At 42.3% G+C, this 18,869-nt stretch overlaps 1 protein-coding gene across 7 annotated transcripts in view; it reads left to right on the forward strand.

Annotated features, from left to right (window-relative positions):
• Positions 1-18,869, forward strand: part of nedd4l (NEDD4 like E3 ubiquitin protein ligase) — a 36,209-nt gene that overhangs the window by 12,827 nt on the left and 4,513 nt on the right. For 2 of the 7 annotated variants that reach the window (XM_076171781.1, XM_076171777.1), the window contains 18 exons: positions 3,676-3,726; positions 5,165-5,226; positions 5,355-5,463; positions 6,193-6,347; positions 6,478-6,613; positions 6,716-6,904; positions 7,103-7,180; positions 9,160-9,219; positions 10,639-10,776; positions 11,793-11,972; positions 13,337-13,534; positions 14,018-14,095; positions 15,800-15,854; positions 16,185-16,243; positions 16,604-16,669; positions 16,944-17,173; positions 18,098-18,219; positions 18,614-18,684. In XM_076171781.1, the coding sequence (XP_076027896.1) occupies positions 3,676-3,726; positions 5,165-5,226; positions 5,355-5,463; positions 6,193-6,347; positions 6,478-6,613; positions 6,716-6,904; positions 7,103-7,180; positions 9,160-9,219; positions 10,639-10,776; positions 11,793-11,972; positions 13,337-13,534; positions 14,018-14,095; positions 15,800-15,854; positions 16,185-16,243; positions 16,604-16,669; positions 16,944-17,173; positions 18,098-18,219; positions 18,614-18,684 (2,037 nt within the window). Of the gene's footprint in view, positions 1-2,911; positions 2,948-3,675; positions 3,727-5,164; positions 5,227-5,354; positions 5,464-6,192; positions 6,348-6,477; positions 6,614-6,715; positions 6,905-7,102; positions 7,181-9,159; positions 9,220-10,638; positions 10,777-11,792; positions 11,973-13,336; positions 13,535-14,017; positions 14,096-15,799; positions 15,855-16,184; positions 16,244-16,603; positions 16,670-16,943; positions 17,174-18,097; positions 18,220-18,613; positions 18,685-18,869 lie in introns of all 7 variants that reach the window. The other 5 variants (XM_076171782.1, XM_076171778.1, XM_076171784.1 and 2 more) reach the window with 3 other exon arrangements.

Below are 18,869 nucleotides of genomic sequence, written 5' to 3' on the forward strand. Positions count from 1 at the left end.
ACTATGATTCAGTCGATGATTGAGCTTTCAAGCTGCCCTTGTTGCCCTCCGTTTCACAGAAATGCGACACTGACTTTTAGTAATACACTTAACTGAAGCCAGTGCTCTTTGAGAGTTGGGAGTTTCTATCTTTAGTCCGTTTCGAGTGTGGTTGTTGATTTTGAGGACAGGCAGGCGGCGTGTCTTCTTTGGCTGGAGGTTGGTATGGATCACTATGACTGCAGCTGCTCTGTGAGTGATTAAGAACTAAGACGTCATTAAAACCCAAATGATAATCAAGGCATTTAACAAGCTATTGGTATGAACATTTCTTTCAAGCCTCAAGCCTTTTGATGTTCCCGTCTCTTAATGTGAAATATCCCTGAATTGTTTGTACATCTCCCACTCGCACAGTAAAAACCCATTTTGAATGTCGTAGGGAAATTTAAACCCTAAATTTAGATCTGTATATGACAGGGATATAGTCGAGATTACATTTATGGCTGTGGCCTTGACTGTGTGAAGATTATTCTTAGTGTTTTTATGGAAGTTTAGCTGCCAGGAAACTGCAGGGAATTTTGAAAAGGGGATTAAATATCCTTCCTGACTTCCTGCTGTTTTTATTGACATAACTTGACTTTTAATCCTTTAATGCAACGTTGAACAAATGTGTGAAGCATAATTACCTGTAACAATAAGAGGGGTGACATTTGGTTCCCAACAGTAGTTTGCCACTGTGCTCCTTTTTTTTCTCCAGTTTCCCTGTGAGTCATGATATTACCATGGGAGTCTTTGGACAGCTTTTCTGGTAACCCACGTCACTTATATTCCTAACGATTCTGGCTTGCCAAAACGGTTTGCCCACTTGGCAAAGCATTATCACACTCAAACCCAAAATTTGGTAAAGCATCCCTTAGGTTTATGTGTCATCAGAGTCATATAGCTGGAGTTGAGCTACATTGCACTTTGATTTCTAATGTGGTATATTCCATAATGCAGTTCAAGTATACTCTTGGCATATTCTAGAGCAATTTCATCACATTTTCATTGAGCTTAATTTCCTCCTTCCCCTCTTTTAAGAGCCATGGCGTGTTTCCCCAGGGCGTCCATTTCTCACGCAACAAGGAAATCCCCATATAGCCCATAATGACGGGTCTTTCCCCACTGCTAGCCTGTAGTTGGAGTGCCCCCTTTGTAAAGCCCTGCATGTGACACTACGTGTGTTTGTGTGTGTATGTGTGCATGCCAGCTAGACTGGCTGCAGACAGTTATGCCACCATGCCATGCCCTCTTCGCGGCCCTGCACATACCCCACTCAATTGCCATTCACAAAGAGCGCTTGCAGGCCACTGGGCTTGCTATATTTACCTGGGATAGGCTGGGGGGTGTGTGTGTGAGGGCTGGGGTGGGGGTGTGATCGCTCTCTTTATTTTGGTCCTCTTCCATGTGAGAGGGATTCAGATCGGTATTGTTGTGAAAGGCTTTTCTCTGTCAACTCTGATCTTTCAGAGTCACACAGCATCATAATTCACTTCTGTCAGCGCCGAGAGTGTTGAGTAGGTGAGACAAACTTTTCACACCACAGTGCCAGTCTGGACCCAGGCCACACTAGCTATAGGATTCCTTTCTTAATCTGTTGCCATGATTCGCCAGCAGGATCATCTCTGGCAATGCAGTACAGCTAAACTTTGTTCATTTACCAACTTTTGTCCCACCACCATTCTTCCCTAATGGCTTATTCTCTGTATCTCCATATACACACCTTCATCCGCCTTTTGCCTCTTTCACTCATCTTCTCTGTTCCCTGTGTTGGTACCTCGTGGTTTGCAGCACCCTCCCGTTCTGAGTGTAACCTGGCCCTGGTAGGCAGCTGCAGGCTCAACTGTGACCCTTTGATGACTCTGCAATTAAATCCCTCTGCACAAACACACCCACAGCTTCAAATGTTTGTTTGTTATGGTTAAGGACAGAAAGTTATTTAAAAAAAATGGTTCTAAGAGTACATGTGTACTATGGAATATTGTTTTGTTTTTTTGGCCTATTGTAATTCATCACAGCGACAAGACAAGTTGCTGCTGCTAACATTTATAATTTTAAGCGTGGGAGTAAATGAGATTTCCAGGTCAGGACTTACCGCAACAGTTGTAGTGACTCGAATGGAGAATACAAGGTAATAATAAGATAATTGTAATCATACACTCTTTATTTAAAAGGGTAATATGATGCTTTGTGACTCTATCATAAGGTCGCCTTTGTAGTTTTGAATTACCTATACGTAAAATGAGCTTTAAATTAAATGCCTATTCAGGTTGGGCAACTGAAAAAGGATGTTGCAAATGAAGTAGCTCTGGCTTTGCCAAGAAAAGCACCATATAATGTGTGTGTGTGTGTGTGTGTGTGTGTGTGTGCGTGTGTGCGTGTGTGCGTGTGTGTGTGTGGGAATCGGTGGATGTGTCTGTTAACGTGCCTGTGCATTAATAACTCAGCTATTCTCTCTGACTCATTTCTAACCTTTCACCGTTGAATTCCACATCTGTAAACTTTAATGCGAATCCTACCAGGACTGCTTGTACTCTTTCCCTTATGCTCATCACAGTGAACTTTGTCAGGATCGTTGATTGTACACCATTAACCTCGGGTCAACGTCTGGCCTGTGTATTTCAACTAATCCAAACAATTTCAAGCGTGTAGGTCTAAAATTGAAATTTTCTCCAAAAGGACCACTACAGGGATTAGAATATTTATCTGGGAACCTGTGCTAACTCTCTTTACTTCGGTGACCCTGAGTTAAAGTGGGGACACAAATCTTACTCAAATGCAAATCATCGACTAGAAGTGTTTGACATTCAATCAATCCACCCATTTTACTACTGTCCACGACACTATTGCTAGTTATTGCTTGTTGTCTAAATCCCTTGTATCCCACATACAGGCTTCATCCAAGAATGGGCTTTTCCATGTCGGACAGGTAATCTTTGCCCCACTGCAGCTGCTCCCGTGCGACTCAATCATCTGTCAATCTCCTGTTTTTTTCCTCTCACCCTGCATTAATTGTGGCAGGGATGACAATCTGTGGAACTTCAAACACAAAACCTTCCCTGGTTCTCCCGCGTTGTCACCTCTATCCTTCTCTCTCCCCTGAGTCTGCTTGTCTGACTGTCTGGTAGCGTTTGATGTAAATTTCCTTGCTGGGTTCATGGGTTTGTCTTCAATGAAGTGATACCGAAGCTCTGTCTATAAGTGAACTTTATACTGAGCCTTGTGTTTGGACACCTGTGGCAATTTGTGCTAACTGGAGTGGTGATAGACACAGATAGAGATAGATCAATCACAGCAGAATAAAATGAAAGTTGCAGGATTATTTTAAAAGAATGTAGATTTGGACATTGCTTACACTTGAGCAGCCTATCCAAGTTTTTTCAGATCGCCACAGGATTTCATAAATTAGGCTAAAGCGTATATTTTGATGGGACCGTAAAATAAATGAAATCTTCCCCTCTCTCTGTTATGGGGATAAACCTGACAGAATGGTGGTGGGTCTTCTTATGGGCTTGGTGAATTCCCTTTCGCTTTATGGTTTTTCCCTCTGTATCCATGCTGTAATTTCAGGTCTTGTTCTGGGAAATTTCCCTCCCTGAAGAATGTTTGAATAAAGATAACCACCTGATAATGACTTTCCTGTGTTTTCCTTCCCAGACTAGAGATGATTTCCTGGGACAAGTTGATGTTCCTCTCAGTCACTTGCCGGTGAGTTGTGTGAGTTGTGTGAGTTGTGTGAGTTGTGTGTGTGTGTGTGTGTGTGTGTGTGTGTGTGTGTGTGTGTGTGTGTGTGTGTGTGTGTGTGTGTGTGTGTGTGTGTGTGTGTGTGTGTGTGTGGTCAGCCAAACTGGATTTTTGAATACTCAGCTGTTTGTTATCTTCAGCTTTGCTCCGCCTGATTACTCTCACACTCTGTGAAGGTCAGGTAAATGACTGTCTTGAGTGTGAGAAACTTGAAACGAGGTTTTAGGATCAAACTGCTGAGTCGTCCTTGTTAAGACTGAAAGAAGGCTGCCTGGAGCTTTTTTTTACTGGTATATTTATTGAAGAAAGCATCTGATGTAGACTCGTTGGATGACATCATCAACCTTTCCAGATAGAGTCAGGCGACGCAATGGGCATGCAGTCATTAAATTAACATCAAATTAAAATTCACCATCTGAATACTGAAAATCTGACTGGGTAGAGGGGAAACCTTAAAAGCTTTTCAGCAAAAGGAGCTTGGGTTAATTATTAATGTCCTCCTTGGCTCCCATAGGCTCTGAGAATTAGCAGGAGATAAAAGCTACAGCTGAGTCATGCAGAGTGGGAAGTCCTAGATGAGATTGGGAGTTTTTGGTCCTGATGTGGCTTGCTGTAGACTTTTGCTGGAAAGCTATAATTTAGCCATTAAACAGATTAGATTTATAGACGCTGCTGACTGCTATAAGACTTTTCGGTGTATTTTAATATGATTAGGATTTTCTGGGCACTGTGTTCTTTCTGCTAGTTCTTGTCATTCATTTACTCATCAATTTTTCTAGCTTCTTTAGACTTCCTTCCTTTGCTTTTTACAAATCAGGTCAGCCAATAATCTGAGGGAGTCTTGTACTTTCGTTTGCCCTTGGGTCTCTTCATGTCTTTGGTCTCGGGCACAGTGCAGTATAATTCCTCGTGCAATCTCAAAAGAATTCAAAAGAATCCATTTTTTTTTTACATGTCAAGTCACAAATACAATAGGCTGCATGAAACACATTTGGGTACAATTTGTTTTAAATTATCTATTCATGCAGCATGAAGCTAAGATGTCATGAAATGTTTTCTGTCTGAGATGAGTTTAATAGAAAAAACAAGAGATGCATTTATATTGTGTAAATCTACAGTCTGGTTCAGTGGTTCTTCTCTTGATTTTGCGAGCAGCCAGTGTCTGCAGATCTGGCCAGGTCAGATGTTGCATGTGATTGAAATGATTTACCCTTTTCTGCTGCTCAGTATGTAACAGGAGACGCTCATCATTGCATAATGTTCCTGGGACGGCTGTGCAGAAGAGTGCAACCTCGTTGTAAACTCATGACACTGATATTTTGATACTGCCTGACATATGTTATTGAGGTTGCTTGTATGTTTTATTGATTGTCATCCGCAAATGTGTTCCGTTACCTCACAGACAGAGGACCCAGCTATGGAGCGTCCGTACACGTTTAAAGACTTCCTCTTGCGGCCCAGAAGGTCAGTTTCCACAGGCTGTGACAAATTGAAAAGTAAACACTTGAATTTAGACTTCAAAAACCTTTTTTTTTAAGCTCCTCTATATTTGTTGTTATCAACACTCAATGGCATTGATGTTTTCTCTGTAGTCACAAGTCCAGGGTGAAGGGTTACCTGCGCCTGAAGATGGCCTATCTACCTAAACAAGGAGGGAATGAGGAGGAAGCAGGAGAGATGAGAGAGGAGGCTGAGGCTGAGGTAAGGTGTTGGCCACAATTCCATAGTGCTAGGACTACATAGTAATACATAGTTTTTTGTTTAAGCATCACTGGCAGTATTGTTTGATGATTTTGTTCTTGAACCAAAGTGAAGTCTTTATATCCTCTCCACGTCTCACCAATAGAAATGTGAGCAGGGTGGTTTTTTAATAATTATTTTCTCAAGAATTTAGGCAGCGTCTTGCTGCCAGAATCTGGGAGGTCTTTTCCAGGTCAGGATCTGGAAAAACCATTAAGAATACTGCCTCAGAGAGACAGGCTTGTTTTTGAAGTAAGAGAGCACTAAAGAGTGTGATAGATGCTTCATATTTTCACTGAAAGGCTACACAGATAAGGTGACAGTATAAATAAACAGTTATAAGTACAAACACTGAAATTTACCCTTTTTATGCTGGTGGGTCCATCAAGCTTTGTCTCTGGATTTCTTTTTTTACCCCAGAATACTGATGTGCAAAGTGAAATTTAATCAGTTTTACTAATGCCCTGTGTCTTTCTCTTTGTGACGTACATGTTCTGGTTGTGCAACTATCAACAACACAATTCAACAATTGCATTACATTTTCGTTAGTTTTCCTCTCAGATGCCAGCAACACATCTATTTTGTTTACTAAGTAGTTCCATGATAAAGAAAGGGAAGCAAGTGAATAACTCGGAAATCCTAATGTCATGTCAAAAAAAGTATGAACTTTACTGACCTCTAACCTTTCAGGGTTGGGATGAATCTGCTGACTCTGGGTCCCAGCGACCCCAACAGCTGCTGCCCCCATTGCCCCCAGGCTGGGAAGAGAAGGTGGACAACCTAGGACGCACCTACTTCGTCAACCACAACAACCGCTCAACACAGTGGAAACGGCCCTCCACCATGTATGTCCCATCTCCCTACAGACGTACATGTTCAGGGTTACAAATGTTATAAATTAGATCATATTTCCCCATAATTTTGTCACTTAAAACACTTATATTGGTATGAAATTTCTCCACTCTACTCTTTTAGGGATGTGATATCAGAGACTGAGAGTGACAACCAACAGCGGCAAATTCACCAGGAAGCTCACCGTGTTTTCCGCTCGAGACGCCACATCAGTGAAGACCTAGAGAATGAGCACCTCGAGCCCAGAGACATTGACAATGTGAGAGAATTCACGCACATACACGTGCACAGAGATGTCAAACATGATCTCATCACTCACATTGTGTTATTTCATTGTTCGGTGTCCTCTTTGGCCCTGTAGTCCTGGGAGCTTATCACAGAAGAGGATCCTAACGACCCCTTGGCCCAGTCTTTACCTGGCCCCTCCACCGTTCTGACACCACAACACCCCCCCACACCGGTCACCCAGGAATTCTCTGAGGATTTAAACCTGAGGCTGTCACTTACCCCTGATACCAATGGAGAATTACCAGGACCCAGCACTGCTCTGGTTAGAGTTCAACACTGAAACTTACAGTGGTCACAACTGTATATTAAGCTGCATTTAAACCTCTTGTAAACATACAACAGTCAGGAAGTGTGTTTTGTGTCAGTAGTATTAGTGACTGGCCTGTTCTGCTGACAGTTAAGTGTTTCCTTATATTCCTCATATTGATTTCGGTTTCTCTTGCTCCCTCCTTTCTAACAGAGCCAGCTGTCGAACAGACTTCGTTCCTCCAGTATGACGGATGGCGTTAGTGATCAGGCGCAGGCTTCTCCGCTTCCGGTATATATTTTTGCACCTTCCGATTTTCTTCCTTGCTGTTCTCATTCCTCGTTGACATCTTCCCTACATACTTATTCTTGGTTCTTAGAATGGTTTAAGCAGGCAGGCATTGCCTTGTCCTCTCTCTGTCAACACATCTTCATGTCGTGGGTGTACACACACATCAGATGATCTTCTTTCCTCCTTCTTGCAATTATCAATTTCATTTGTCTGTACCGGGCAGATGCCACATCTCTTCTTCATCCTCCCCCTCCTCTACTCCTCTCTGGTTTTTGTAATTCACATGCACCTATTTTGGATGTTAAGAGAAATCTCTGCTAGGCCTTGGCCATGTGCCAGCGGTGTAAACCAGAACTCATGTATTGTCACGGATTGAACATTTAGCACAGCGCCGTGTCGGTCCAGACTCACCCAACAGTCCTGAGTCACAGCATCGACGGAGGTACAGCTGAGTAAACTGTCACAAGTTGTGAATCAGATGTGTTTGTCACACAGCTGAGTCACGGCGGTACGCTTGGCATCGTCGAGCCAAAGCTCCAATGAAAACTACAGCTCAGGTCTGATCAGTCTTTCCCTGAAATGGCTGCTTTCTCGGAATTAGTGGGAACCATCAAAGGGAACATGTGATCCCTGCTCACATTTACAGCCTCATACTGGGTTTTATGTTATTTTCCTTAGGGTGTAATTTGAGTGGATGGCATCAAAGGAAACAGCAATTTGGCGACATTGTGTTAATGTGAGGGCACAGGGAAGTTGCTCACAGTCTCAGTCATTTTATTTTACATCAGCGTACCTCACAACACCATCTATAATTATCTGTTTCAGATGTATATCATCCAATAAGTGAAGTAAAGTCCTCATTTCAAGTTTCCGTTTTTATTTTATTTGTTTCCACGGGTGCTGCCATGTTGACTGATGCCTGAAGAAACTTGGGCTTTGACTTCTAGTGCCATTCCATGATGCTTTTTCACCTAGATGAGAGTCATTAGTAATTGTTAAGAATTACTTTTTATCCAATTAACCTCCACAAAACTGTTCAAAAGTCTATTCATATGAAAAAACGCAAAAAAAAAGCATATCCATTAACCTTGACATGCCCATTTGAGGGTTGTGGCTTTTCTCTCATTTTCCCTGGCGCGTCATGTTAGTAAATATGGAAGTGGTATTTCATTACCATATGTGAAAGCCCAGCTAACCCTTAGTAAAGTTGGCCCTTGGTGTCTCAGGGTCATAACATCTGTATGGTGATGGATGCGTGGTGTTTGTACTGACCAACACATATGTGATTGCAGCTTGGATGAAGGTACTTTTGACCGCTGGTTAGTAGATGGTTGACCTTAATAATAGGTTGGGATTACTGAGCCCATATCTACAGTAGAGGATGTGTGTTGATGTGTATTTGTGCTCACTTCTCTGGTTTTGAGCTGAGGAATCTTCAGGAATAATACTTATTCATCACTGTAATGACTGGGCACTTACAGGTCACCTTACTTATCATGTGTCTGTCATGAAACTACAAGCCATATTATTGCCTTTGTGTCTGTTTCAAGTCTTAAAAGCTTTGAACTTATGTCAATTTCAGGCAAATATTTCACTTTTACGGCTTCCTCTAATGTTTCAAAACAGAACATTTTTCTCTGAATAATGCCGATGTGTTCAAAGCCTTGGCTAAGGAGGTGAGATTCAATTTAGGAAAGTGAGATATGTGTCATCTTTCGAAAAATCTCAAAGCTTGCTCACTTCTGCTACTCGGCGTGTCTCAATTCTATCTTTTGACAAACCAATGAAGTTGATTACCTACTTACCTTACCTACTTTCACAGTATTGGCCCACGATCTAAAGAGTCACTCTTTCTGCCAATCATGGTCTCTGAATAATTTCTCTCCCTTGCCTATTCACTTCCTCCTCCCTTGGCTTATTACGGAACTAAATGTGCCAATGTGAACTAAAGACCATCTTCCCCTGTTGTCTACCACCAGCAGAGTTCCCAGACCAGAAGAACGAGAGCTCAAACAGTCACAGGTGTTGAGGAGACTATGGTAATATCTCTATTTACACACAGTATATACCTCATCAGTGGAACGCCTCTTTGTTCTGTTTGATGAGCCATATTCTTCTCCAGACTAGTTTTGTGAATCACTTTGATGAAAACCTCTGCCTCTACCTCTAGAGTACAGCTTTCCATCTTTTTAAATAGATCCCCGGCTATGAAGACGGCGTTTGCTTTCATACAAAACTTATTGCACTTTGACAGAAACCTTGCATTAACCTAATACAGCACGTACTCTTTGAAAAAAAGAGCGGAAGTACATTTTCAATTTCTAATTGCAAGATGATCATACTTCTCTCATTTTGTTCTAAATGATAAGTTAGAAGGGTTTGGTTATATCAGAATTTATTCAAAACCTGCTCAATAAATGGTATACAGAGGTACATTATGTGTGTCTGTTTGTGTGCGTGTCTGTGTATGTGTGTGTGTGCATTGTAAACCTGGTAGCCTATTTGAAATACAGCCATGGCAGTGATACATCATTGATAACTTGCTGTTTAAGGGTTTGATCTTTAAGTTATATTTACTTTGTGACCACTTGATTGACTACTGTAGCAGCCTTTACACTGGAAATGGTAAATCATTAAGTTAGCAGAAGGTTTGGGTTTTTGGACTCAGTTCCAAGTCATTCAAATTGTATTAGCAAGTCTATGATACATAAATGGCAAATATGCGTTTGTCCCTGTTCAGCCCTACTCAGCAGTGTGGTGATGTTGCACATCTTGTTCCAAAGTTGTGTTTCTGTTGTGCTGTTCAGTGTTGAATTGTGTTTTGTGACTGAAGTTCCACGTCATTACTGTTCAATTGGCTTTTGGTCATGTGCTTTTTGGAGTAGCTTCAGTACATTTACTTGCACTTTGATTATACTGCCATTATGAAAACAAACCTATTTATTTCAAACCTGTGCAAGCCATAATGCAAATACAATTGGCAGACATTGAAGTGTAGTTACACAGAGTAACCTAGATGATGTGTTTGTAAATCCAGTTATCATGTTGTGTTAAATGTCTCATCAAAGTATGAGCAACACATTATTTATACTCAGGCTCCTATTCACTTTGTCCATGTATAGCGTTATCACATTTTTGCCTTTAATCGCAGTAAGGACTCTACTTTTACATAAATATGACTTTTGAGTGCATGTAAATGTACTGACTGTGCTGTGCAGGTGAAATAGGAAGCTCTTGTGTACTGTTGTCATGTCATGGTACCATTTCTAATAATGAATAACCCTGTTGTTTTACATCCTGGAAACATCCGTGACCAGTATACCTGTATAGACGAAGTAGCTGATGCCCTTTCTCTCTGTGGTGTTTTGAATTCTTGACGATTCCTGCCATGTGTCCGTCAGCATATTGTCCTTACTGACTAGTTGTCTTTGCTTTGCTCTTTCTCTACACTTGGCCAGTCTCCATCAGCGACTGCTTACGCCTTGACTACCCCTGGCCTGCCTCCTGGGTGGGAGGAGAGGAAGGACGGCAAAGGAAGAACTTATTACGTCAACCATAACAGCCGCTCCACTACCTGGACTAGACCAATTGTGCAGGTACAGCAGGTCTTTAGGCTGGCTGTGGATCCAGCTGAATACAATGCATGGAACTGGACCTTTCTTTGGCCTGCGTCACGACCTTGGCCTTTGTTCTGGGTGTCCTCCTATTCTGCTCTTATGTTTGTCTTGTCTATCTATAGCTACAAGAAAGAAGGATGGAAAGAGAAACGACGTTGCCACTCCACAGTCTCTTTTTCTGTCTTTCTCTCTGCTCAATTTGCTACTCTGTCCAACCTTTGGTGTGTGTTTCCCTTGTTTTGTCTAGCATTTTGATTGATGAACTGAATGAAATGCGTATGGATCTTTCCAAAACCTGGCATGGATTGCAACAATCACTTTTCCTCCCTTTCCCCATTCCTGCCCTGTCTTTCCACTTATCTTGCCTTCTTTCTATCTGGGAGTGAGGCTGCTCCACACAGCCTGGGCTTGGAGACAATCTGCTACATGGGCCTAAGCCTGGGTGTTTTTTTAACACTCGCATCTCTCGTCTTTGAAATTCATCCCTTTGCATCTGCATTTATCATAACTCTGTGAGTTATACTTCACTCGGTCATCTATTGTCTGTCATCAAAGTCTACACATTCTGTGATTCTCCTCTGTGTTTCTTGGAATGAGAGGACACTGACAAATGATTTCCGTAACACCAAAATTAACTGCAGTATCATGGAATGGCATTGCTTTGTCTTTGGTGCGTATATGTAGCCCATTTCAATTTCATTTTACCACCCAGTGCTATAGTAGAAGTAAGAGTAACTCAAAACTGTGATTGTGTCTGTACATCATGATTCTCATTCCAAATCCTTATTCCGTCCTCTATTTGGGAGTAGGATAATGTTCAAGCATTGACAATTCTTTTTAAGTTGGAATCATTTTGGTTATATTAGGTTCGTTTGACCAATTTTGCAGAATGGAAAAAATCTTTGACAGCATTGCTCGTAACTTTTTTTTAGCAGCAGTGTCACTTGCCTTACGCGGACACAACCTAACCTCAAAAGTGCTATTCTCCCTAACAGCTGACTGAAGACGGAGCCAGCACCTCAGCAGCAGCATCAGGAGGAGCCTCAGCCTTAGCAGCACCTGCCATCACCCCCCCTTCCTCCTCCACTGCCTCCAACAACCACCTCCATGAGCCCCAGGTCCGACGACCTCGTAGCCTCAGCTCCCCTACTGTCACCCTTTCCACCCCCTTCGAGGTGAGAAATAGCCTCCCGTACCTTCTCACCATGCTTATACCTGGAGTGCTTATTAAGTAGATGTTACCTGCTTTCCTCCCATGTTTTCCCATTCATCTCCTAATACCTTCTTTGTGCCACCATCACTACTCTATTATATGACTACTAATTGAAATAATTCACCCATCCACCCATTTTTCTCCCCTTTTGCTTGATTCTGTCTTAATGCTGATTTTTTCCCCCCTCTCTCACTGTTGCCAACCTTAAGGACATGTTAATCTCATCATGTATCTGCCTTTTTCTTCTCATCTGTCATTTTCCTTCCTCTCATGTGTTTCCTCTCACTGTTCGTTAATGCGGCATGGATGAAGTGACGGCTAAGCGCTAAAGCAGATTGGAGCTAAACAGTGATTAGTTACATGAAATAGTCCTGACATTACGACAGCTTTAACACGATGATGTCACTGTCATTACTGCAATATGAGTTTTCACAGTCGAGTCCAATCTGGCAGCCGCTGCTCCCCGATTTTTGGATGCTCAATTTCAGCTGTGCTGCATTTCCACTTGATCCTATGACATAAATTCAATGGGGGGGAAAGTGTGATTAGTTTACTACACTTAAAGGTTTGAATTATGCAGTGTATGAACATGCCACAAAAAAGCTTAAAAGCACATTGTGTCTGAAATTGGGCAGTCTATTGTTGACTGCTTCTACTATATTTAATGGCTCGACACAGCATTGAGTGTACTATGCTACTGCTAAGGGAATAGACCTGAAGGACATTTAATTAAGGTGTGTGTGCGTTTTCATTTGGTGCATGTACCCGACAGTGAATGGAAAGGAAGTATTCTAGAATGCTGTAATTACAAAGTGTAGACGGGTTAGAGGAGGTAAAAGGTCTGTAGGTTAATTAACACAGTCTATCGCTTATTAAAAAGCAGATTAGCCGGTGATAATTACTGTTAAAAGCCTTTTGTGATTAGCCAGGGAAAAAGAATGTCTGGTGTTACTTAAGATGTCAGGGAAGGAAAGTTTTGTGTAAAGCGTAGGCTTTCATCTGATTTCATCTTGAACCTCGGTGTTTGCGTTCTCCAGGGAAATAAAAAAAAGGTCTGTAGATGCATAACAACATTAACCCATCAGAAACGGCGTTCAGAACATCAGTCACAGGTGAAATTCATAGAAGTCATGCACAACTCCTAAACAACAGACTTTTCTACTCCCGCTTGGATTGTTAACAGAATACTAGAGCAAGCCTGACAATTTGTGCCGCAGTCATCCGTATTTGATTACGGCTGTGATTTCTCTTCGTCTTCCTCTACTCTCCATAGCTGTGAAAATATTGCACTAGATTTTTGTCCTCTCTTTCCCACGTTGGTTCCAGGTCGCCAACAACATCCAGGTGCGGAGGGCAGTGAAGGACACGTTCTCCAACCCCCAGTCTCCCCAGCCGTCCCCCTACAGCTCCCCCAAGTCGCAGCACAAGACACAGCAGAGCTTCCTGCCCCCAGGCTGGGAGATGAGGATAGCCCCCAATGGACGGCCTTTCTTCATCGACCACAACAGCAGAGTGACCACCTGGGTGAGCGAGCGTGGAAAACGGACTATTGGGAACCTATCATGTTATTTTCTGTCATCGTCTGTGTGTGATTATGAACAATGGCAATCTGAGCTATCGGCCAGGAAAAAGTGGGCCTGTGTTCATCTGGTGGGATCTTACAGTGACATCTGGTGGTGCGAATGTCAATGTAACATTATTTTAATTTGAAGCCTTATTAGGATATACTGTAGGTCTTAGTTGAGCACTTTGAAAGCTCAAATCAAATTATGCCATCAATGAAGAATATTGACTGCGGCTTCATTCAGAGTAAGCGATCTTGTGGGAGTTGTATTGTACTGAATCACTGCTTTCTCTTCTCTCCAAACAAAAGTAACTGTAATTTTGATAAATCTATTGACTTGTTGACATCATCCTACACCTTAGCGGTTTCTCATATCTTCTCCTCTCATCTCTCTGTTATATCTCTTTCTTCTCTCCCTGCCTCCCTCTTGTTTGGACAACAAGGAGGATCCCAGGTTGAAATATCCAGTCCATATGAGGAATAAGAACTCGATGGAGCCTGGTGACCTCGGCCCTCTTCCTGTGAGTACAGCCTCGCGTACACAAACAGTGTTCTTATTATGAATTATGAAGTTTTATAAACAACTTCAGAATTCCCAGGGATGGCCAAGCACCATTCACTCATTCATACACACTGCTGCTCTGATGTATTAGATTTGCTGCAAATCAAACTAAAAGCGTCTCATCAATGCTTTGAGTCATTTTTTTAAAGAAGTAATAGTAAAGGTGTTTGTTCCTCTTTGTTGCACCACCACTGATTATTTTACAAAGTTACTGTGTTGTTAGTTTAATGGGTGTCTGAATAAGGTTATGTTTCAGGGCATGGGAGGAAAAACAGTCTGGGGTCTCTGAAAACCCAGAATTTGAAGGTGGCAAATATGTGTGAGCACCAATCATAGATATTGAACCTATACAATCTACTAATATGTTGACTAACACTTCAGCTAGGTTTTGAATAAACAAAGCTTCATGGGTTTACACATCTCACAGGCTTGTGTCGCAGCTTGTGTGTTTTCTCTCTCTCTCTCTCTTGCTCTCTCTCCCCCTCTCTGTCTCTCTCACTGTCTTTCGCCCTCTCACACAACTGCTGTCTTTCTTTCACTCACGCTCTCTCTCTCTTGCTCTCTGTCTCTTTTCCCTACGTTTTGGTGGATCTTATGTATGCTACTTCCACACCTGGCCATATCTGTTTGGCAGAACCTACGAGAGGAGGTTGGTTGGTGCCTCCCTACCTCTGCCTGCCTGCCTACCTGTCTGGTCTGGTCTGGTCAAATGCCTGCAGACAGCCTTGTGATTTCCATTTTTTTTCCTTTCTCTCTTTTCTCTGTCATGACAGCATGGAGAAACTGCCCCCCCCCCCCTTTTCATCAGTATTATACACCACTTCCTCTTCCTCTCTCTGTTCCCCCACCACTCTCCTGGGATCTCTCTGGCTGCATTGTGTCTGTGTACCGATATCAGTGTCTGAAGCATAGACGGATGAGACAAAAGTGGAGCGAGGCGAGATGCACTATGCATTTACCACTGGTTAGGAGTGGAGAATTAATCAGAGAAGAGCGAAGAAAGTAAAGGGGGGGTGAATGAAGGTCAGAGGGGCAGTGAGGAAGGGAGGTGTTTAGGTTTTAAGCAAGTATAGTTGTGACAAAAGGGGGGAAATAAATCTATTTTTCATGTAAACTTCATTATTATAGTCACAGCATAGTCAGTAGCACAGTGCACAGCAAGTACACATCAGTATTTACATTTGCACACTCTTTTGGACAGATTGTCAGACGTGGCCTCTTCCCCACCTGTTTTCTCACAATCTAACTGTTTAAATTGCCTGATTCCCCCCGGTGCTGTCTGAGTGTGTGGCCTGCAACACTGTAATGACTGGTCACCGTGTCAGTGGTGGTGTGCCGGTTTGAACTAGCGTCCATTGACCTTTTGTGTTGTGGTCGTATCCCTGCCTTGCCCAGTCGTCTTCCGACCAAACTCAAACAGCAGAGCAAATCCTTTCAGATTCTTTGGCGTGTCTGTGGCGGTTGAGCTTGCCTGCTGTGCCGGCCATTTGTAGTGTTCGGCCCGTGTTTACACTCAGTCAAGTTCAATCAAGCATAAGTGTAAAAAGGAAAAAAAACATGGATGGATTTAAGTTTCTATTTGAGCTTGGCCTGTCAAATACTACTGTCTGATGGCGACTGTGTGCTTTTACTCACTCCTACGTCTTCTTTGCTCCTTTTTTAGCCTGGATGGGAAGAGAGAGTTCACTCAGACGGACGCACCTTCTACATCGACCACAGTAAGGCAGCTCCATTTTAGGGTTTTTTGTTGCTTTCCATGGTTGTATTTTTTGAAGCGTCTCTTGTCTTGTCTGCCTTGGTACTGGCTGCAACACAGGCGCGGATACTTTTAAGTGTCAGCGAAAGCAAAGCACATCATCCTTTGCAGAACTGTGTACGACAACATGACAGATACGTCCTGGTGTTGAAGTGCGCACGTTGCCTGTTGCAGCTCATCTTTTATCTGTCTAATGTTTGAGCTGAACCTCAGTGGGCCGCTCAAATTCACTATTCTCTTTACGTGTCTTTGTGATTCCTCTACTTGTCTGATTTGTGTTTGTTTTCTCCAGATACAAAGAACACCCAGTGGGAGGACCCCCGTCTGCAGAGTCCAGCCATCACAGGACCCGTGAGTACTTCTCTTAGTGTAACAGTTCAGGAAGGAGACTTGATCAAAACTGTCCTGCTTACATGCAAACAACAAGCACTTCATTTAATGTGGCAGTACTAACCTACATACACTATCACCGGCCTTAGTGTGTGCCATCTGTAACGTCTTTGCCCAGCAAAGATAAGTCACTTAGTCACCTTGTTATCACTTAACATGCCAGCACAACCATGTCACTCTGTGTGCCACTTCAGATACTTCAGAATGTTGTTGCACAGGATGTAGATTTCTGTATTATGAATGGAATGATATAGTTTATCAGTAAAGAGATTTTGACCTCATCAGTCCCTGACTCCTGTGTTGTGCTTGTTGCCCGTGCAGGCTGTCCCTTACTCCAGAGAGTTCAAACAGAAATATGACTACTTCAGGAAGAAATTGAAGAAACCGGTAAGCTTTTTTTGATGTCTTGGACTTTTGCATGACAATGACTATGCAGAATTAACTCATTACTCTCCTATTGATGATTGATTGATGATGAGAGTGCTCGATTTCATAGTCAGCTTTTTTCTCAGTCTAACAAGGCTGAGGAATTAAATTAGATGCCCTTCTTGTCTGAATTGATTTGTGGACTCATTGTTCTTATGGAAGTTTTCCCAGTTTTGTTTTTTATATTTTATTGTTATTATTGTTACAAACATGCTTTTGTTGCTTCACCCTCCAGGCTGACATCCCTAACCGATTTGAGATGAAGTTACACAGGACCAACATTTTTGAAGAATCTTATCGTCGCATCATGTCCCTGAAGAGGCCAGATGTCCTGAAGGCCCGACTGTGGATTGAGTTTGAGTCTGAAAAGGGATTGGACTATGGCGGCGTAGCCAGAGAATGGTTCTTCCTCTTATCTAAGGAGATGTTCAACCCTTACTATGGCCTGTTTGAATACTCTGCAACGTAAGTCTGTGCTTTTTGTATGTATGTTTACTTTAATTCTAGAGACGCTAAAGAGGATATGAGTGCTCACTGAGTAAGTGAGGGCAAGCTACTGATTGCTTCTACTTTGGAGATGTGAAAGTTCCCTCTTCGCTCACATTAGGTTGGATTTCCTCCACAAAGTGGAAAGGATTGTAAAGCAATAAGCACTTGAGGCGGGGCTGCCTCGTTGTTTCCCCCAGAGACCATTTAAAGGTTCCTTTCACATTGATTACCTGTTCCTGCCATTCTCAACGCCATCCTGAAATTTCACAAATGTTTCCCCCTTACACCCCCAACATAATGAAAGTGTCGTTCCTCTTTGTTCCTGCTTTCAGGCTTTTCTTAGAAACACCATCACCAGCCAATGGCTGTGATTTCCCAAGTGGTCGATGTAGATGTGGGAGTTTTTTCTCTCATACTTGCTGCGTTGTGAAAGAAACTAAAATCTACTAATATAGCTGTTGATTTTTCAATATCAGCAAAATATATAAGAGGCTTCACCTCTTGCCTGTGTCCCAGAAAAACCTTCACCTTTTCCAGTCATAAGAAACAACTGCTGAGGTGATACAGTGTGAGACTTTCAGGTGCCTCATATTATGCCAGCCTCTTCATGCATTGTGGATTTTCTGGTGCAAAGGAAACATTTGAATTCTCATCACACTGAATATAAAAATCTAAAGGCAGCAAGCAGCTTTATGCATCCAGAGACAACGCGACATCCAGTTACTGAGTATCTACTATTATGACTGGCATAACAAATGATCCATGAGAAATTGATCTGTGAATTGTTTTTATCCATAGTTTGTTGTTGCAAGTGATACTTTATATTTAGCTTTTAAGTTTGTCTGTATATGGAATATGTATTAGTACTCACTGTCTTCATTTCTGCTCCTGTCTATCCAGAGACAACTACACTCTACAAATAAATCCCAACTCTGGTCTGTGCAATGAGGATCACCTATCTTATTTCAAGTTCATCGGGCGAGTGGCAGGAATGGCTGTGTTTCATGGAAAACTGTTGGATGGTAAGCAGATGATGTGGGGTCTGTTGACAACTGCTGCCTCTGTGCCTCTGCTGCAACGTCTTACACATAACAGCTACCCAGTACTGCAAATGCTGTTAGGATATCCCTGGAAGGAAAGAAAATATCTACGCAATACTATGCTGTTGGCTTCACTGTCCACAATGCCTGTAGAGAATCTCCCTCCATTGACACTTCTTCATGCTTCTGAGACACTTTGCCACACCACTCAAGCTTGTAGCATGAATGCTTTTAAACGGGAGTTAAACAAAAAAGCAATTCTCTTTAAGTTTGTATTAATTGGAAGACAAATTAATAATAGTATGATAGTGTACAACAACCTCTGGCTCTTTTACTGTAATTGATTTGAATGGAGTGCTTTGTTTTTTGTGCCCAGGTTTCTTCATTCGGCCCTTCTACAAGATGATGCTGGGGAAACAGATCTCTCTTAAAGACATGGAGTCAGTGGTAAGATCACATTACCTCAATATTAACTGGCTTTTACACAACTGTGACCCAAGATGTGAACTTCTACACAATGTTTATGAATCTATTGTCTGATGATGTCTTTGGGTGCTCATCGGAAGGTGAGGTGGTGAGGTCGCTCCTCAAAGAAACAACCTCAACAATAAAGTTCTTTTATGTACAGAAAC

The sequence above is a fragment of the Genypterus blacodes genome, unplaced genomic scaffold, assembly GCF_046128005.1.
Source record: "Genypterus blacodes isolate CSIRO-AG114 ecotype Tasmania unplaced genomic scaffold, CSIRO-AGI_Gbla_v1 ptg000270l_1, whole genome shotgun sequence".
Classification (NCBI taxonomy): Eukaryota; Metazoa; Chordata; class Actinopteri; order Ophidiiformes; family Ophidiidae; genus Genypterus; species Genypterus blacodes.